The 20,861-nt window shown below is 51.8% G+C and overlaps 1 protein-coding gene across 3 annotated transcripts; it reads right to left on the bottom strand.

The window, feature by feature from the left end:
• Positions 1-1,946: 1,946 nt before the first annotated feature.
• INPP5K (inositol polyphosphate-5-phosphatase K) lies at positions 1,947-20,362 on the bottom strand. 3 transcript variants are annotated; one of them, XM_019755512.2, is made up of 12 exons: positions 19,984-20,362; positions 18,025-18,132; positions 17,569-17,677; positions 14,427-14,543; positions 13,901-14,076; positions 13,241-13,352; positions 12,438-12,547; positions 5,101-5,287; positions 4,054-4,188; positions 3,711-3,794; positions 3,438-3,542; positions 1,947-3,257 (listed from the first exon to the last, which is right to left on the bottom strand). In XM_019755512.2, exons 1-12 carry the CDS (start codon positions 20,013-20,015, stop codon positions 3,198-3,200), a joined length of 1,335 nt encoding a protein of 444 aa, XP_019611071.2. In that variant the 5' UTR covers positions 20,016-20,362; the 3' UTR covers positions 1,947-3,197. The 3 variants fall into 3 exon arrangements, with proteins under 3 accessions (XP_019611071.2, XP_074176397.1, XP_019611072.2); XM_074320296.1 differs by lacking the exon at positions 17,569-17,677 and having other exon boundaries at positions 19,984-20,131; XM_019755513.2 differs by lacking the exon at positions 19,984-20,362 and having other exon boundaries at positions 17,569-17,670.
• Positions 20,363-20,861: the final 499 nt, after the last annotated feature.

Here is a 20,861-nt window from a genome sequence, read left to right as displayed (position 1 = left end):
GAGTCTGCCTGCCTTCCACAGCATCAGGTGAGCGCCTTGAGTTTGAAAGGTCAGGGCTGCTGGAGGCTGGCCTTGTTGGGCAGAGGGGGTTAACTGGAAAGGCAGGAGGGCGCTGTAAGGAGCCCCATCCCAGCCCCCTCTGGAGCCTCAAACTCTTGGCTTGGGAGGTTGGTCCCCGGGTTCCTTGGCTGTGGGCAGCCTTAGCCTTGTTCAATCCTTACTTTTCCATTAGCACCCTCAGGTGCCCCCCACCCTGAATGTTCCTATTTTTCTATCTTTATTATAGTTGCTACATCACAGCTGACACTTTCTTGGCCTGGGACTGAGCCCTTGGGTCTCCAGCCATTCCTTATAGGAAGTGAGAAGGGGGAAGTGGATGGGAGAAAGGAACCTTTCCAAAGGGAAATGCTGGCATGGGAGGGGTGGAGTCCAGTGGCCTGCGCTGGCCTTGACAACCCCTTACGCAGGCACCTTCCCCCGGCACCCTTCTCTTCCCTCCTCAGCTTCCCCCGCCCCGGAAAGACCAGCAAAGCTTCCTTCCTTCCTCCGGGAAGCACATCTATCCAGGGCAGACTCATCCCCGGCAGCCACACAATGGCCCTTATCAGCCCTGGAGCCAGGCACAGAGACCCAGCACACACCAAGTCTCACACATTTCCTGTTTCCACCCAGCGGGTCAGGGCTGGGCTCAGAGCGGCCATATCCTGACTGGAGCCAAGATGAGGGAAAGCACTCCCCCTTCCCCTTCCCGCCTCTCAATCACTGCTGCACTCACCCCTGCCAGGCTGGGAGGGGCTCTGCAACCGGAGGCAAGAGTAGGAATGAGGGAAAACTTAAGAGGGGAGAGGTGGACATGTAGACAAGCACACTCCACACGCAGGAGAAACAGGGGACCCCTGGAGACAGGAGCCCTGAGACCCAGCCCCAGGTAGGTATAATAGTGTTGCTCTGGGTTTTTTTGTGTGTTTTTTTACAATTGTTCTCTCACAATAATCCTGTGAGTAGGCACATTATTTTACAGACAACTGAGACTCCTATGTTGGTAGAGATGGAGATTCCAAACCAGGTCTTGACCCAATTCTGTGGGTCAAGTCCTGCATGTTTCTGGTCCTGCATGACACCACTGCTGCCTGTGTAACTTCAAAAGGATCATGCCATTTCTGAGCTGTGGTTTCCCTGTCTGTCAAATGAAGGGTGCTATGTGGCAGCACCCATGATGGTTATGTATGTGAGAAGGAATGAAGTGGACAAGTGCAAGGGTTGAGGGTTCCTCAGATGGGTATGTGTTGAGAGTAGGGATAGAGGTTACCATGGGAACTTTGGGGTAGAGGGGGTGGGGGGTAGAGGAAAATGATGACATTTTTGGATAGCTTAACCCAGGACCTATGCTCAAGACTCAGGTATGAGGAGGTGGCAGCTGAGGAGGGATGGGCCAGTGAGAGCAGAGTAAGCACCTTTTCCGAGAGCTGTAGTTCTAAGCAACCTATTCTATTTAGCAGCAGAGTAAATTAAGTGTCTAGTTAAATAGGTACCGTTTCCCCGAAAATAAGACCTAGCCCAACCATCAGCTCTGATGCGTTTTTTGGAGCAAAAATTAATATAAGACCCAGTATTATATTGTATTGTATTATATTATGTTATATTGTAAAGATTCGGTCTTATAGTAAAAGAAGACCAGATCTTACATGAATTTTTGCTCCAAAAGATGCATTAGAGCTGATGGACGGCTAGGTCTTATTTTCAGGGAAACAGTGGCACACCTCATATGGGCCAGGAACCCAGCGGCCCACCATCCCATACCCTCATCCCATTCCTATCCAGGTAACACCTGCCACTCAGACACAGGAAGTCTAACCTGATCTACAGGGCCCTCGTCCTGGAGTCCAGCAAGGGCCCGTCACCATGTGCCCCTCCCACCACCATCAAGAAGGAGTCACACACAAGGGTAAAAGCCAAGTTTCTAATTGTCCCCCACTGTTAATATACAGAACACACCCATGGACCACCAGAAGCCAGGGGACAGTTCTTGGTACACACGGCTCCCAGGGTGGAGTGTGGCACTTAGAACTGGAGTGTTCTTTAGTCTTGGATTGTAGGCTTGGCATGAGTCACAGAGTAGGCTCTCTGAGGTGTCTTCTGGGAAAAGGGCCACGGAGCCACTAGTGGCTGCAGGCAAGTGGTAGGAGCAGGGACAGCCACATCCACAAAGCACCTGGAGAATGCTCTCTAAAGACCCCCAGGACCAGATTCTCCAAAACGTCTTGATTCCAGCTCTCTTCTCTACCTGCCCCCACTTCTAGGTCCTGGAGTCATCTAGAGGGAGGGCAGGTTTCTGGCCAGTGACTACAGGAAAGGATAGAGCCAGATGAGGTTCACTGAGCAAAGACCACCCTGGAAAAGTCTGTGGCCATAGCTCTTCTACCACCTGCCAACCCTTCACAAAAGGGCAGGTTGGGGGCATGGAGCCTGACCCACCAGCAGAAGTGAACCTGGGTCCAATGCTCTGCTCAGGCCCAGGAATTTCCTGGGTCAGATCCAGGGGGGCAGGAGGGTGCAGACAGAAGGATAGTCATCAACCTGCCCACAACCCCTACCTACGATTCTGGGTAGAGGGGCCCCTCCATCCTGCCCACTTGGTCATACTGCTTCTGCTCAAATCAAGGATCCCATACCCTCTGCCCATCCCTTAGGGGGCTAGGCAATGAGCTGCCGAGACTCCTGGAGGCCAGTGCTGTTTGCACCAACCAGTCTACGGAGCCTGTACAAGTGTGAGTATCCCCGCCTCCCAGGCAGCCTGAGGCCCAGGATGGCGTGATAAGAATGCAGGCCTGTGCCAGATGGGGCATGTGCCTGGCAGGCCTGCTTGGGCAGGGCTGGAAGTGTGTGTGGGGAAAACCAAGAAATGAAATGCAGGCTGCAGGATCCTTCCCACATCCGGTGGACTGTCCCCAGGTCTTCACTGTTGACAAACTAGCTGGTTTCACTTATGTCTCAGCAACAAAACCTGTATTTAAGTGGCCAATTCCAGAGATCTGGACTGGAGAGAGCACAGGAGTGTGGCCACAGCTCCCCCTGGGAGGTGAAGGATACTTGCTGCCTCCTCAAGGGGCTGGGCTGGGTCCCTAGTGCTCCTGACAGTGGTGAGCAGAGCTGGCTGCCAGCTTTGGCCTCCGCCCTGGATTCCCTCTCATCCCAGCTCAGATCTGTGGTTGGGCTTCACCCAGTGGGTCCTTCTCCAAGAAGGCGTGAGGCTGGATCTGCAGGGATAAAACAGGCAGTGAGTGGAAGGGGAAAGAGCACATTTTCCTCCACTGTTCATCACTCCCATTCCCCAACTGCTGCGGCTCCAGGTACGGGTTGACTCCTAGGCCCTTGGCCTCGGGGAACGGATGAGGGGTTCTGTGTACCCTTCTCCTTACCCCACCAGCATGCCTTACCTCGAAGGGATTGCTTATCCCCACCACAGAACGTAGATTGTTGCTATAATAACACAGGAGGAACTTGTCCCCAGTCTCAGGGATATCACTAATGTTGATGTACACCTGGAGGGGAGGATGGACAGGAATGGGGTCAGTTCTAAGCCTGGGTCCCACGCAGTTCTCAACAACAAGTTATCCAGCCTTCTGTGTGCTCCAGAAGACAGAGAGGCGCTCAAGCAAGCCCAGCTGCTGGAGTTGTGGAATACCTAGGTTAGGAAGGGGGGCAGGTACCTGGTTCAGCTCGTCGCTGAAGGAGACCTCGTTGTCCTTGACCCAGACATAGCACACGTAGTCATTAATGTGGCGAAACCCCACCTGTGGGAGGGGGGAGCGGGTGGTCAGTGGTCTGGGAGCACCCAGGACCTACGGCACATCCTAAGGAGAGGACAGTCTCATTTCTAGGTGGCGCCATCATGCTGTATGCCCCCTCCCTTTCACTGCCAGCCCCTAGGTGGGCAAGAACCCTGGGATGAGTAAGGGTGAGCTCTTCAGTTTGTGCCCAGCTCCTGTGAGCCCTCAGGATGGATAAACCAGAGGCTGTGGCTGAGGGACTCCGTCTTGCCCGTCACATCACCTTGTACAGTCCAATCCAGTCCCAGGAGCTGCTGATGAAGTCTGGGGTCAAGAAGTAGCTGATTAGCATGTCCTCTGTGGTCCACAGGCCCTCGGGCACCAGGGTAATCAGCGGGACACATACCAACGGCTTCAGCTACACACAGGGGTGAGAAGGGGGATAAAGATACACAGCATCCTTCCCTTCTCTGAGACAAATGGCCTTACAGTGCCCTTCTAACAAGCCAGGGTCAGAGCAGGGAGGAGGGCACCAGGGCAGTGGGCACAGCGCTGATAGGCTGCTCTGAGAAAGCAGCAGATCGGCTGGCCAGCTGGAAAGAGAAAGGGCAAAACTTGTCTGGGATGGCTGCCCAGTCAGTGAGGACAGGGATGAGGGCTAGGCGGGTAACCAAGCGGAGAGCCCAGTGCTGAGGGGTGAGGTGGGGAGAGAATGGGGTGGGGGGGTTGCTGACAGGTTTAAGAAAGAAGCCAGGTAGCTGCTCTTAGGCCTCCTGGGTTCCTGACCCAAAGCCCCAAATTCAGTTTGGCAGGGGGAGGGTACCTGTGGTGAGAACGACTCTAGGCATTCTCACCAAAGAATGGTACAAATGGGAGCTAGGGAACAAATGGTATAACGGGAGACAAACCAGTACGAAAAGGTGAAGGCTGAGGGCAGCCAGCAGCTCAAAGGTTAACACTGCCTTGGTCATTAGATGGCAAAATACAAGGATGGAGGGACCTCCCTTTGCAACCTGATCCAGATAGGTTCAGGACAAATCAAAGGAAGTCCTCCTTCACCTCGTAGGTAATAAACATAATGGAACTCAGCCCTAAGGGACAGCACCAAGAGGAAATGGAAACCTATTCACAAAGGGTTTGAACACGCTTTTGACAGACAGAGCCATCAACAGCTCCTAAGAAGAGCTGGGACAGCTGACCTGGTGTCATGTCACCCTCCCAGGTCTCCCCTGGGGGATCTGCTGACATTAGAATCCAGGGCTGGAAGGTTTGGGGATGTGGCCCAGCATGGCTGCTCCTCTGCCAAGGGCCAGGCAGCCCACAAGTTCACCTCCATGTCAAAGGTGCCGGTGACAGGCTTATGGTCACTGACGGTGTACATCATATGGCTGATGTAGCTCTTCAGAGACAGGCAGAAGTCGGAGGCCGGCAGCCTGCGGGTGTGGGAGCCAGCGGGGGGCTGCCGCTTCAACCTCCACAGGATGCGGTCGGTCCATGCAGGCTTGCGCTTTTTCTCACTGCGGGTGGAAGAGGAAGAATGCGGAAAGAAGAGAGGGTTGGTGGGATAGCAGTAGGTACCCCATGAGCTTGCTGGAGGCCCTAACACCGGGGTCTCTCAGCGGCCATGAGCCCCCTGGGCCAGAGCTGGAGCACAGCCTGGCAGCAGACAGGAGGGTGCCCAACAGAATCAAAAGTATGCTGGCCTTTGGCAGACTCAACCAAGGACACTCAGTCTAGTCTCCATTTTTATGAATCAAATTGTGACTCAGAAACATTCCATTTCAAAGCTTTTCCTATTTCTTGAACAAAAGCAACAGTAGATCAAAGAAGTGGGGTTTGCATTTGGGAGTTAAGGCAGACCCTGGCCTGGAATTTGGCCTCTACTTACTAAAGGTATGATCTTAGGACAGGAAAGAAGCATATAGGGGATGCTCACGGCATGGCTGTGGTCAGTAGTTTACTTCACTTTACAGGTGGAGAGATTGAGTCTTAGAGGGGAAGTGACTTTCCTAAAGTCACATAGCTACTGAATGCTAGAGCCACAATTCAAGGCCAGGCAGCGTGACCACAGAGCATGTGCTCTAAATCACCTGGCCAACCCCTCTTAAGCCTCAGCTTCTCATCTGTAAGATGGAGATAATAACAGTAGTTACCTCATCGAGTTCCTGAGATGATTGAGATAAAGCATAAAAAACGTTTGGCACAGTGGTTGGTACAAAAGCAGCTCTCGGTAGACACTGCCTATTATGGTTCTTTGTTCTCAGGAGACCTCCCACCTGATCTTCCTTGAGGAGCAGGAGAGAAGACCTACAACCCCAGAGACGAGAGCGCTTTCCTCCCCTAGATAACTGTAATTGCCCCAAGACAGGCAAGAGTCTGACTCCTAACCCAGCCCTGCACAAGCAGCTACTGGGCATTCTCTAGGACGGGCGGGGCACTCAGGCCCCAGCCTCCAAATGGAGACCCTGAGTTCTGGAATGGGGCAGGGGAACAGTTGCTGTTTCTGGGTTCTTCCCCCTTGATTTTGAATGAACCCATGGAGTAGGAAAGCCTGGTCAAAGGAGTCAGATGATTGCTACTTTAAAACCTTTAAGAAGTCTTTATTGTCTCCAGAATAAATCTCAAGTCCCCAAAGAAGGCTTTCAAGGTGCTCTGGATCTGACATCCCTCTCGTCATCTCTCACCGCTAACCCCAGACCCACCCCACCCTGGCGACTCTCTCAAGCTTCAGGACCTTTACTCTAGAAGTTTCTGCTGCCTGGAACACCCTTCTTCACAGGGAGAGGCCCAATTCCAATGTTGTCTTTGTCATAAAGCTGTCCCTGACCTCTCCTTCCTCCTTTCAAAGCATTTTACACCAGGACTTCTACAATTACATTATATTGTAGTTTTGTTTCCCAGTCGGCGTATCAGTTAGTGTGTGACCTCAGAGGGAGTCTCCTGTGTATCGTGAGCATTAAGACAGACCTGGCACATAGTAGGTACTCAACAACTGCCTATGAACTCACACTAAAACAACCCTCAGCTCAATCTCTCTCCTCAAAAACACCCATCTAATCTTAATCTATACAGCTTCATGTACTTACAATCAGTTAGGAATGCTATTTTTTGTACAATTACTATTTTATTTTTTATGACTTTTTTTGGGGAAGGGGAACAGAATTTTATTGGGGAACAGTGTGTACTTCCAGGACTATTTTCCAAGTTGTTGTCCTTTCAGTCTTAGTTGTGGAGGGCGCAGCTCAGCTCCAGGTCTAGTTGCCAGTTGTTAGTTGCAGGGGGCAGAGCCCACCATCCCTTGCGGGACTCGAGGAATTGAACTGGCAACCTTGTGGTTGAGAGCCCACTGGCCCATGTGGGAATCGAACTGGCAGCCTTTGGCGTTAAGAGCATGGAGCTCCACGCCTGAGCCACCGGGCTGGCCCTCAATTACTATTTTAAATAAACATTTTTGACATACTGTTGTTACTTCAACAGCAATAGTTTTCTAGCAATAGAGGCACAATGGCATCTCGGTGGTAAACTCCGACTCTAGAATCAGAGACCAGTTGGGGGAAAGTTCTGCCCTGTTAAGCAAGAGCCATGTTTCTAGGTTGGTGAACATGTGGAGATTGGGGAGTAGTGGGCCTACAGAGGCTGGCAGCTCCTCACCCTTTCCCCGTACCTTCTCCCACGCATCTCTTCCACCTGCCTGTTCCTCAGTTATACTCTTTTACAATAAGCCAGTAATATAGTTAAAAAAATAAAATAAAAAAGCTATGTGCCCTTGGGCAAGTGACATCACTCCAAGCCTCAGTTTCTTCAGCTCTAAGATGGGGTGATAACAGTACTTACATCAAAGAACCACTGTGAGCATTAAGTAAATTAACGCGCGTCACGGGAGCGGTCAGGAAATGGAACTGGCTAAGCCACGTGCGTGGGCCTCCTGGACTGTTTCAACAGCTCACTGTTCAGAGGACATTGGAAAGGGGTATTTCTATCCCAGAGACTACAGACGCTGAATCTCTGAATTGACCTTGGACATTCAGTGCAGAACGATGCTTACAACTTGGTAATAAACCACAGGAACGCACCACTCTCCCTTTCAAAGCATCCCCACTCCCCAACTTCCCTCTTATAGTTAAGAACCCACACTTGCTGTCACGTCAGGATCTTCCCCAAGTCCTGACCACAGCCTGTCTCTCCTTCCTCCTCAGTACCTCTCAGCCTGTCTCCCTTTTCTCCTTTTCCACAGCCTGGCCCAAGCTCATCACGGGGTACCTGCAGTACTGTCAACGACGTTTACTGAGCCCTTATATACACCAGGCCAAGTAGGGAGCCAAGAAATGAAATTGACAAGGTCATTGAGGAACTTGACAAAAGACAAGAAACAAATAAGCAAAATAAATGTGTGAAAATTACATACATTTAATGTAATATTTAATGTCTGACAAGTTCGTGAACTTGTTGCAACAATGTTGCTAACTTTTTTTGATATCAGAGAGATTATTCATTATGAATTTGTACCAACTGGACAAACAGTTAACCAAGTTTACTATTTGGAAGTGCTGAAAGGCTGCTTGAAAAAGTTAGACGACCTGAACTTTTCGCCAACAATTCATGGCTCTTGCATCACGACAATGCACCAGCTCACACAGCACTGTCTGTGAGGGAGTTTTTAGCCAGCAATCAAAGAACTGCATTGGAACACCCACCCTACTCACCTGATCTGGCCCCCAATGACTTCTTTCTTTACCCGAAGATAAAGCAAATACTGAAAGGAAGACATCTGGATGACATTCAGGACATCAAGGGTAATATGACAGCTCTGATGGCCATTCCAGAAAAAGTGTTCCAAAATTGCTTTGAAGGGTGGACTAGGCACTCGCATCGGTGCATAGCTTCCCAAGGGGAGCACTTCGAAGGTGACCGTAGTGATATTCAGCAATGAGGTATATAGCACTTTTTCCAGGGTGAGTTCGCAAACTTAATATTCAGATTTTGTATATTCCCCCAGTTCTCCATTTCTATTAGGTTGGTGCAAAAGTAACTGCGGTTTAAAAGGTTAATTGCAAAAACTGCAATTACTTTTGCACCAACCTAATAATATAGCTAAACATAAGTCCTTCTGGGTATTAGGCACTGTGACAGGTGTCTCACAGACTGTTCTAATCCTTCCAACACTGGAAGAATGTCACGTTTTTCTCCCACAGGACACTGAAGTTCAGAGAGGTCACCCTGTCCAGGTGGATTCTAGATGCTTGCCCACGTCTGCTGACTGTGCAGTCCCCGCTCCCTTCACTGCACTCCACTGTTTCCACCAGCTTGCCCCACTGTGGCCAAGTCAGAGCAGCCAGAACCGTCTTACAGTGTGTGTTACCAGAACAGGGCTTTTTGGCTAAAAGGTCATGACTGAATACAAGAATTGTTTCTAGAGATTAATTATGTCTTTACTTTAGAAAAATTAAAACCAAGTAGCTCTGCAAGGTTCTCTTGGTTTAAGAGCCTAGAAAACTGAACCCATTTACTGATTCAAAAGCAGTGATGTGTTCCATTTCTGGGTCTGAAAGTACTTTTCCCTTCAGTTCCCTATAGAAGGCTTCTAAGTGTCCCATTGAACTCTGGACCCGGGTCTCGACTAGACTGATCCTAATATCCTGTGTTCAGGCCTAGCAGGGAGGTTGACCGGGTTCATGTAACAAAACCCTATTACAATCCCTGACTTGAACAGGATTTCCGGCCCTCAGCCCTTTCACCCTTCCCTGTAATGGAGCTGACCTCGGTTCTCATTACATCTTGGCTCAGGGACACTGCCATGGCTAGGCAAAGCTGCATCCCATGCCCTGCACACAACTCACTCAGTCACTTTGTACAGCTGGGTCAGACTCGCTCAAGGTGCTTCTCGACAGGGCTGCTGACTGCTCACAATGCCTGCCCTTCTTTCTGCCAAACTCTGCTGCCTCCTTGACAACTGTGATGGACTCCTGGCTTCAGCTGCCCGCCTCCTTACCATTCACTTCAACCTCCTTTGGCACTTGCACAAAGTTCTAGAAGCTCCTATGGGCCAACTCCTGGACTTGATCGTGTTTATTTGGATTTCTTGCTATGGGTGGGTCCCTCTACTAGACCGGCTGCTCCTGAAATACCATAGCTTTCCTTTCTGTCCTCTTAGGCTCCCAATTCAAACATTTGCCTGGCACTATGCTACATCCCAAGAATGGGCATAAATCAGACCCAGTCTTTGCACTCTGGCATTCACAGTACAGCAGGAAAGGTACACTGTGTCTTAAACAGCAACCTTAATAGCATGGTGTGTACAAGGCATGTAGTAGCAGATGGGCGGGAGAGAACTCTCAGTGAGATAGAAGGGTGGGTCAGGAAAGGCTTTCTAGTAGAGGTGATGCCTGAACTGGTTTTCAAGGATGACGCTGGTCTGATTAGACAGGAATGTTTCTGCTCCCTATGTAGGGCTCAGGCCCCGGACACCGCAGGAACTCTCAGCTGCCTCTGGATCCTGGGCCCAACCAGCAATATATCAGTTATGATGTCCCCCTGTAATGTCCCTTGCTCCTGTTCAGACATTCCTTGATTTCCTGGGCTCCAGGCAAAGGGAAGTGCGTGGGTCTGGAGTCACACAGACACAAGTTCAAATTCTTGCTCAATCACTTACTCTGTTACTATCTTACATAGATATTCCAAGACGCAGTTTCCTTATTTGCAAAAAGTCAATAAAAACAGTGTCTACCTGATGGGGATATGGTACGAACTAAGTGAAGTGATGCAGGCAAAGCCCTTTGCACAATGCCTGGCAATAAAAGGTGCTCAATAATGTCAACCACAATGTGGACTGTGTCTATTATGGGGAAACAAATTATCTGCCTCTTCCTTAGCAAGCCTTTGCTGTCCTGATCCTGCCCTGCTTTTTGCTGTTGCTGGCAATACTAGGTGTGAATTCACAGGTACTATGGGCTAGAGAAAAGCATCCAGAGCCACAGAATCCAGAGAATCAAGTCTGAGCCCCAACTCTGCCATCATTTGCTGAGCCACCTGGGGATGTCCTTGAATGTCTCTGAGACTCTCTACCCAATCTCAGTCCTTGCCAACTGCAGCTTAGATCCAGCTACTAGCAAGTATTTCCAGTCTCCTCGTGGTTTCCCTACCATACCTGACGGTAGGGGAAAAGGGACACCCGGCTACATGGCCTGTCAGCAGCTCTCTTTCTGCAGGCAAGTGAGGTTTTAAAGTCAGTTGGTGGAGGGTCTCAGCCCTCAAAGCCCCAGCCTGTTCCACCAAGGGCTTACAATTTCCATGACTCTCATTTCCAGTGGATGGCTGAGGAGACTGGCAGTCTCTTTAAGCTGTGGATCTGGGCCAGCCGGAGCCTGCCCTCTTACCTCCTTTCTGGCCTGCTCTGTTGCCCAGGCTGGACCCTGCTGCCAGTGTTCATGGCCTCTTCTGGTGTGCACTGCCCTGGCCATGACCCCACTCTGTCTTGCTCCATACTCTTGAAATGGTTCACCTTCTCCCCACACTCCTGAAATGGTTTACCCTTTCCCTCTTCCTTGGCGGGGACAATGGCTCTGCCATACCATTGCCAGCACTGGGCCAGCAGCTCTACCTCTTGCCCTGGCCTGGCTGTGGAGACACCTATTCACCCCCTAAATCTCAGGCCTGGGCCGCCCTGGAGGACCTCCTACCTCCTTCATAAGACAGTCCTGACAGGAGGAATAAATGAAGGAGTTGCTTCAAGTGAAACAAAAAGCTCCATAACATGTCAGGTATTCTTCTTTTTCTGTGAAGAGATGAGGGTCCTTGCACTAAGTTGGGCCAGGAACCTCTTGCCAGAGCTGCTTTTGCCCCTCTCCCTAAGCCTAAGGTTTTGGTAATTACCTGGCCCCTTGTCAGCTTCTTAGAAAGGTTTCCAGTAAAACTACTACCCAAAGGTATGAATCTAAAAATAATAATGGCAGTTATCACAGTGCTTACTGGGTGTCAGGCATTGGGTTATACACATGCAAGGTCTCATTCAATTCTTAACCCACGAGGTGGGTACTGTTATCATCCCCATTTTATGGATGACAAAATCGAGGCTTAAATACCTTGTCCAAGGCCATGGCGCTGATGCAGAGCTGCGCTTCTAACGACTGGAGGCACAGTCTCTATGTTGTTCCCCAGAAAGTCCTCCACTGATGACTCCTATTTCACCTTCCTAAATAGTACATGACCCACTCACAGCTGTGGCAGGGGTGCTTAATACCGGTAACTGGCTGAGTCAAGCCCTCATCTGAGGACGATCAGAAATCCATAGGGAGTCGGGGCAGGGTCCCCAGAATGCTGAAATACAGCCCCTCCTACATCAGGAATCAGCTGCCTCCTCCTTTCTTCTGGCTTTACCTGCCCCACAGCCCCCACCCCCCTATCCTTGCCAGCACCGGCTCTACCTCCTGCTCTGAGGACAATCTGTGACAACCCCCAAAGCCAGCGCCTCATGAGTGGGGTGGGATTGGGGGTGTCATTCCTGAGAGGTGCTGGCGAGATCTATTCCTGCTTCCCTAACTTTTCTACTCTGAGGCAGCTCCCACTAGGGCCAGCATGGTATGACTTCCCAGGCCTCCTGGCCCCCCATTTCCTCCTCACAGGCTAATTCCAGCTCCATGGCAGGCTGATCTTACTGGTGGAGCCCCTCACCTGGTGTCATAGTTGTCGGAGTTCTTATCAAACTTGTAGGTCGGTGGGAATAGCAGGGGGCCTTCCTGGAATTCCCGGAGCAGTGGGTCGCGTCTCTTGGCAATGCTGAGCTATAGAGAAAGACACAGTCTCATCTCCCAATGGTCCCAACCCTATGGCCCAGCACCCCGCTCCAATTAAGGGATCAGCACATGCTACCAAGGTGGGACAAGAGTCACCGATACCACTTCACTTCCTCACAGCACCAGTGGCAGCCTCAGCACCCCATCCCCACCCCAACCCACCCCAGCCCCAGGAGAGCAGCAAAATCCTTTTGCAAACATTACCCCAGTCCTAGAGAAGGCAGCTGCCTGCCACTGCCTAGTCCTTGGACTACAGGGACCAGATGTTCAATTCCATCTGTCTGGGAGCCACTAGCAGACCTGTGTCAGAGGGGAGGCTGGGGTAGCCAGGGCCCCCAAAATGGGAGGTATCTCATCCTCTAGGAGGCAAGCACGCCTGGGAAAGACGACAGGGATACAAGAAGGGTGGTGCACAGCAGGCCAAAGCCCTTCTCACACCCTGTGTTAACACCCAGCAGCTGTACCCTGCTTCCTCCAGATAAGCCCAGGCCCTGACAGGATTGGCTGCCCCACCCCAGGAGCAAAGCCCTCGACTCCCCCCTGCCCAGGAGCAGGGGCTACGATGGACCAGGAAAGGTGAACAGGCTCTATGGAACCTGAGCAACGCTCCACACCATTCATGTTGGACCTTCACCATGGGCCAAGATCACCCCTCGAGACACCCCACCCCTTTCCCGATACCTGATCCTTCTGCCACAGGTCACAGTAGCACCGATTTTTTATGGCTTCTCGAACGCAGTGCAACCCCAAGTCCTCGATCCGAAAGTTCATGTCTCCAAACCAGAGAATGAGGCTTCAGGAAGAAAGGAAGGCAGGTCTGTGAGGAGGCCAGAGGAGGGAGGAGCAACAGGTGGCTGAGTTCTGTTCACTCCCGGGGCCGCAGGTGAGAAGCCAGATGCTGGGAGAGGACCAGGTGAAGACCGGGACATGGACCTAACGGGACTGTTCTCATGGCTCCCACTATGTAAGCGAACAGACCAGCCCTGAGGGGCAAGTGGCAAATACAAAGCAGGAGCCAGCCCTCCCTCCTTCTCCCTCAATTGGCTACCAGGCAAGGCTGAGAACCAGCCCTTTAGGGGACCCAGGAACCACAACGGTCTTAACCTGGGATGTTCAGAAGTAGCCCAGGCTTCTAAGCAGGACAGATGGGCCGGGGAAGGGGAAGGGGTCCCAGAACCCAGGCAGGCAAAGCTGGGTAGGAGAGCAGATGGGGCACCAGGGACGAGGCTGAGAGAGGAGCACAAACTGCCTCTGGCTGGGTAGCCGTGACGGGCAGAGGATGCCAGCCTGGGCTGGTGTGCGAGAGAGGGCAGGGGCGGCAGTTTGCAACTGCACGCTCACTCGTGGTCCAGGATGTTGGGGATACTATGTCCCTCAATATTCTGCATCTCCAGGATCCGGTCAAAATGCTCCAGCCGCTGGACATTGTTGGCCATGTGGGGGGGCAGGTGGCAGTTGATGATGCTGACATAATAGCCGTAAAGCTTCAGGCAGATGTTGACGCCCCCTTTGTTCCCCTGGTAGGACAGGTGGGCAGAAGGGTAGGAAGCTGCTCTGGGTGGGACACACCTCTCTTTTCCCATTGTAGGCCTGAGCAGAGATGGTCTCACCTCCCACAGGATCTCCCAGGGCCAGACACTCAGCATTCCAGAGTGACCTTCGCATCCATGGAGCCCAGCTCCCCCATCTCAGGAAGCTAAGTGCCCCCTGAGGCAGGACAGTGGGTATGCAGGGCAGTGGCCTGGCCAGAATGTCAAAATTCGTTTCACCCTTTTTTCCATTTGCCCCACTCGAAAGCCCCCAGCCCTTCCCAGCTCAGTAACACAGTGCTTCCCAGCTCATGACTCCAACAATACTCAGTCCTTACCCAGTACCCGAAGAGGCCGGTGGGGGTGGATTTAGTAGAGAGGATCTGGATAAAGGGCAAGTGCTGGTACTTGGCAAAGACCAGTAACAGGAGCCCCTGCATGCGGACAGAGGAGACCTGCAGAACAGGGGAGGGCAATGGTCATTCATTTCTCTGCACAGGCTGAGTGTGTCCCTGCTGGGCCCTGTGCCACACGAGTGCCCTGCCCGAGGATCTCTGGAATCTCAGTTCAAGTCTCAGAGTTTCACTCCCTTTAGGCGAGTGATGCAAGTTTGGGTGCCTGGGCCTGGGGGCCAGAGAAGACAGGCTGCCAGGGTACCGTGGCATCAGGAGGGCTTCGACTCCAGTCCCAGCCCCACGCATGCCCAGATGCTACTCTCAATGATGCCTTCCTGAGGTCCTCTGGGTACTCTTGGGCCACCCCCCCACCCCGGGGGGCCAAGGGCCTCAAACAGGAATGCTGCTATACATGATAGTGGCTAAGGGCACTGACATGGAAGTTAGCCAGATGTGGGTTCAAATCCTGGCTCTGGTTCTTAGTTTTTGATACTAGCAAGTTTCTCAGACTATTTTCTCATTGATAGAGCAGGAATCTATCTCACAGATGCTGGAAGGATTAACTGGCAGCCATTATTTTTTAGTTTAAAGATTCTTAAAAGCAAACGCAGGGGAAGAACATGAGAGAGCCTTCTGGGGTGCTGGAAATATTCTGACTGTTGACTAGCCTGGTGTAACATGGATATATGTATGTATAAAAATCCATCGAACTGTATGCTTAATTTCTGGATATGTTGTAGCTCAGTGGAAAAAAATTAAGAAAATGCTCCTCCAAAATAACTATGGCTGGCAGGCAGTTGGATGCCCACGAAGGCAATGCAGAGGGGATGAGCACACCCAGAGGCCGTGTGTTCGCAGGCTGGGGAGCATAGCAGACGTCTACTCAAGTGCTTTATATCACATTTCATCTTTACACCAACCCTAAAAGGAACCACTGCCCCTGTTTAGCAGATGAAGGACTGAGGCTGAAAGAAGCTAAGGGATCAGGAGGGCGACCTGGATGACAACATCCAAAGACCGGGATGGTCCAAACCCCTGCCGTCTGTGCACGGGAATGGGCCTGGCCAGTGGCCCTCTAGCTCAGCGTTAGGCCGTCTACACCCACCACTTGAGGAGCTGTTTCCGGAGCATGAGGTGCAGAGGCCAAGGAGGAAATCCCCGGGTGGGGAGCGTGTACTGGGGCCTTCCAGGAATTATGTAACTTGATCCCGCAGCCAGGAGCTCTGACACAGTGGAAGAGTCAAAGCAGGGGGAACCCCGAACCCAGGACTGAGTGAGGGAGGTGTGAGCACCTCGGACTGGGCAGTAGCTGCTACAACTGTGTCTGCAACCCTCCCCCCCACACCCCCCGGTCTGGGCCGCTCACCTTCATGTGCACAAATGATAATGAAAGTGGGGTGAAGAGCTGGACTATGAAAGGCTGACTCTCAGGGATAAAGAAAGATTCAGGAGAGTTGCAAGCTGAATTCTAACCCACAGAGCAGGTTTGGGCCACTGGGCTCCACCACAAAGGCACCAGTTTTCTTTGTGAAGGAGCAGAGAAGGGGAGGGGATGGGGGAGTGAGGCAGGAAAGGGAGAAAGGGTGGGGCTGTGGGGAAAGGCAGGAGATTTGCAGGGGAAGTTCTAGTTAGAGGAAATGAAGTAGGAGGGGCTAAGGAAGGGCCTAGAAAGGAGGTGGCTGGGAGCCCTGGAACCAGCAAAGGGGGTTAGTCCCAGGCTTCTCAACCTATGGCTGGTAAACTCCTGCCCCAGAAACAGGCTGCAAGCAGGGCTCACCCCTTCACCTCAATTCTTGGCCGGGAGAAGGAGGGTCATCTGCGGGCCTCCCAACCTTGGGAGGCGGCACGGGTACAATGTGGTGTCTCCCTGCCAGAAGCTAAGCTCATTTCCTTGGCTCAATTTGACTGTACCAATTCCTTGCCAGTTAGCCAGGGTGCAGAGAGGCCTCCAGTCTCAGGAAGGGAGTGGGTGGTGAGAGAGAAGTGGTTTTGCCCTCTCAGAGGATCTAGCTCCAGCCATGTCTGCAGGAGGCCTAAGTCTGATCTAGAGGGAGCCAAAGGCTCAGGGCTGGAATTTTCTAGCCTCAGCAGCAAGACCAAATCATGTATCTCGTCCTGGCTCTGCCCTCCTCAGGAGGACTCACAGCTCTTGCCTCAACATCCTTAGGCAAACTAGGATAACAGAATTAATTCAAAAGAAAGGCAGTCACCCAGTGAAAGGAATAGGGGGATTCTGGTATTTTCAAGAAATACTGCTCTAGGTGCTTTGAATGGGAGTGTGTTTCATCCCTTAGCTATGCAAGGCAGAAAGGCGAAGATCAGCAATCTAGAGCCTTCCTGTGGATTCTCCTATGCTCTAAAGACTCCCCAAAGAATACTGGCTTTTCAGACTGACAACCCTGTTCCTCCACACCGATCTCCCCTCCCCTAAGCTCTGGGATCCTGAGAGTGTGAGGTGTATGTACCTACAATCAGAGAACACCCTCTGATACTAGCAGTTAGCCATGGGATGCCTGTCAGCCTTAGAGCTCACCAGTATAACAATAAGGTATAGTAGTTAAGAACATGGATTATGAACTTTGAAAGATCTGGATTCAAATCCCAGGGAGCCTGTATGACCTCTGAATCTTGGTTTTATCCGTAAAATATCTGTATTTCAAGAGATTTAAGATTTTAAAATTATGTATATAAAAAGCTTATTTATAACGTTTAACACCAAGTATGAATTTGATAAATATAGCAATTATTATTACACTCACAGATTTCAGGCAGGGCATGTGAGGAGAGATTGGCTGGGGACAGGGTAGGCACTGAGCTATTAATAAGACCCATTGAACCTCCCCGAGGAATTCTCCCAACCTGAAAATATCAAGGTGTAAACTAACCCCTGGGATCCCAGCTCAGCTCCAGCTACCTTGGAAAGGCACAAGGCAGGCAGGAGCCTCAGGGAGCCAGGTGTACCTGAGGTTTAGGCCTTTAACCAAATGGGAAACAGCATGAAAGCCTGAGTGGGAGACCAAAGGACTGGGGATTAGTGACAAGAGGTAAGACACATTTCCCAATTGCCCATGAACTTGAAAGTTACCTTGACGAAGCTGAGAGGGGAAAGCACATCCATGAAGAAACTGCTCCATGGGTCTTCAAAGGCAGTGTCAGAAAGGAGGCTCATGATCCCACAGTTCATCTCCTGCAAACTGCCCATCCCAGGTCAGAGGCTCTCCCCCTGGCCTAGAGGGCACTGCCTCTGCCACAGACATTTAGTGCTGCCCTCAGAGAACTTGTAAGCCTCGGGTTCTCAAGACCATGAATGAGCTCTCCCTCCCCTGGCTGTTGATCGCCAAACCCTTGCCATTGTTGACCCAGGACAAGAGACACTGATGCAGTGTCTCTGGCCCTGATGCAGGCTGAAAGCTCCCAGCCTTCAGACTCCAGAGTGAGGGAGGGCAGGTTACAGCAGTTCCCCACGGGGACAACTTGGGACAGGTCAGGCTTACCTGAGTTCAGCTATAGGGGAGGGTGAAGGGGCCCTGCAGACACCTACCCAATGACATACACGTCCAGGTTCAGGTTCTGGTTGTTCAGCTGAAGCAGATCATCGAGGTCTAGAGGTGGCGCGGCAGAGGCCACATTCCATGTGACGACATGTATGCTGTGGAAGGAATGCAAAGTGAAGTCATGGAGGAAGGAGGATAAAACCTTTTGCAGATAATGGACAGGGGTCTAGGCTTGCTAATGGCTCCTCCACACCCCTGTGATCATAATGGTAAACATGAATTTCTGCACCTGGTGGTGGGGAGGGCAGCACTGAACTACAAGCCCTTCGTCTTCACCTTTGACCCCCGGAGCAGGAAATTCCCACCCTTAATTGGCTCTTCCATGCAAGCCTACAGCTGCCCACATCTGGCAGCACTGGTGCTGCTGACACTAGGAGAGCTGCCAAAGTGGGCCCAAAGGTTTCAGGGCCAGGAAAGGGAAGAGGCAGATAGTCAGGAATTTATTAATTTCACCAGCCATTGACACTAGCAATCATCCAAGGCTCCGTCAGCAACTTCCCACGCCCCACTTCTCAACCCAAGGGATCCTAGGATCACCAGAAAGATTCTGGAGGTTCAGTTTTCACCTTGTGAGAGGCTTCAGCATTGTTAGGGGAATTTCAAAAACAACAGAGATAGGACCACATTTCTTCCTCACTCCTTCCTAGCAGATCCCTAGAACACAACCAATTCTGCCAAACATTTCAAAGAGCTTAAGAAGCTTCTAAATAAATAACAGGTTTTCTCAACATCTCTCAAGAGTCTACCCTCTTTTGGAAAAGCCATCAGTTGGATAACATCCTCCATCCTGTCTTCAAATGAGTCTTGGGGAAGCAATAGAACCAGAACAGCAGCTCTCATTAACACTGGATCCCATCCGAAGTTCAAGGGAAGGAGAGATTTCCAGAGCTCAAGTGAATAGTCACAGCAACACTCGAAGGAAGCCCGACTGCTGAGTACCGAGCAGACAGGGGCTACAAACCCTGCGGAGGCCAAGAACAGCCACCAAGCCTCAGGTGAACCTTAGGTACATCACGGAGAGGAGGAGCTGCAACGGCCTAAGATCTAAAACGGGAGAGGGCACAGGGCGTGGGAGAAACGGGCAGGATGTCCCAAAACATCTCTTCTCCACCAGACCCTGCTCTTAGAGGTCCATGTTCTAAACAGCACACAAATTGGAAGAAATTCTTGGCTGGCTTCAAGCAATTTCCTGCCCCTCCTTGTGAACATCAACAAAACAACACAAAAACCACCTTCCCAGGCACTCAGCCAGAGAGTCTGTGCTTCGTTTGTTTACTATCTCCCCCTGCTGTCCAACAGTGGATTAAGAAAGACAGCCATGTTTCTCCAAGGCTCCTTGTTTTCCCAGGGGCTGGCTCTAAGTGAATGGGGAGCAGAAGTCGGGATTTCTCGCCCAAATTCTCACGTCCAACGATTAGCAGCAAATCCTCGCGTTGTGACCTGCACTGAGCTGGTGATTAGCGTTGTTCCTCGTTAAAGAACAAGCAGGGGACCAGGCGACACCACTTTACGAAAGGCTCTTACCTAAATCTGATTTCGAATTTCAAGAGGTCACAACAGGATCAAGCACACCCCAAGATGTAAATGCTGATCAAAATAAGAACAGATTTCTACTCTAGAGCTGAGGAGAGCGTGCTTTATATCTTTAACTACAAACAGCCCAACACTGCTGCCTTCTCCAAAAGCCAACTGGGCACCTGCTTGGGGCGTCCAAATGGGAATTAGCTTGGCGGCTTGAGTTTGGAGGGGGCGTGGTGCTCGGACCCAATACTAAATGCTCGACAGTGGCCTTGGGTAATTTGTGAGGGCCTCTGAACTAGAAACCGTCTCGTAGGCCCGATCCCTTCTCTCCCAATCTGATTCTGCCCCAGATCCGCAGCCCCAATCGGGTGGTTGGCAGTGATCCCACCTGGAGCAGGCCAGCCTGCCCCCAGTGACTCTCTCACCTGAGCTTCCTGCCTCTCGGTTCAGCTGCCATTGTCCCCACGCGGTGGCCCGGCCGACTCGCGTCTCCCAGCCCCGGGAGATCCTGGCCGGATCAGCACCCCTCCGGCAGCAGGTCCCTCTCCCGAGGGTTGTTTTTCTTCCGGATTCTGGACCTCCGTCTCGGCTTCCGTAAGAGGCGGGGCTTGAGCGCACGGAGGGCTCTGGGTGGTGCGGCCCGCGGTAGAGGCGGGACTCTCAACAAGCGCGAAAAGGTGAAAGGCTGAGGAAAGGAGCTTCGGGTGGACGTGAGAGAGGCGTATCCTCCTGTCTTCAGAACCAGACGCAACACTGCCACGCCCCACGTGCGACTGCCCAGTAGGCTCGCGGCTCCCAGGGAGCCCCGCGCGAGGCCGACAGGGAGGAGACGTCACACTGCTCGCTCCGCCCGGCGTGCGACTGCCCAATAGACCCGCGGTTCCCAGGGTGCCCCGCGCGGGGCCGACTGGGAGGGGCCGTCTCCCGGCGGAAGTCGTCGCCACAGCAGCGCGACCATCGTCAGCTGTAGCTGGCTTTTGTAATATGGAATCGGAGGTTTCTGACCTCTGCGCTGTCTCCTTCCAGCTTCCCAACCCCCGGAGGCCCAAAGGGCGGAGTGGGGAGAGGGCAGTCCGGCCACCGTCCTGCCTCTAATCCAGTCTCTTTCCCCCACCTAACTCCAGGCGGTCTCATGTTGGTCATTGGGCTCTACTTAGTTCTTCTCTGTGGTCTTCACTTAGGTTACTTTTTACACTTTGGACTTATGGGGGGTTCTTGGACTCTTAGAAAATGGGCCGTCAACGAATGAAAAATAAGTCAGTGCCTCTATGTTGGGACCAAACATGAAATTATTATTTACTTT

This window comes from Rhinolophus sinicus, linkage group LG15, assembly GCF_036562045.2.
Source record: "Rhinolophus sinicus isolate RSC01 linkage group LG15, ASM3656204v1, whole genome shotgun sequence".
Taxonomy (NCBI): Eukaryota; Metazoa; Chordata; class Mammalia; order Chiroptera; family Rhinolophidae; genus Rhinolophus; species Rhinolophus sinicus.
The sequence above is the reverse complement of the archived record's forward strand: the minus strand, read 5'-3'. Positions and strand labels throughout refer to the sequence as shown.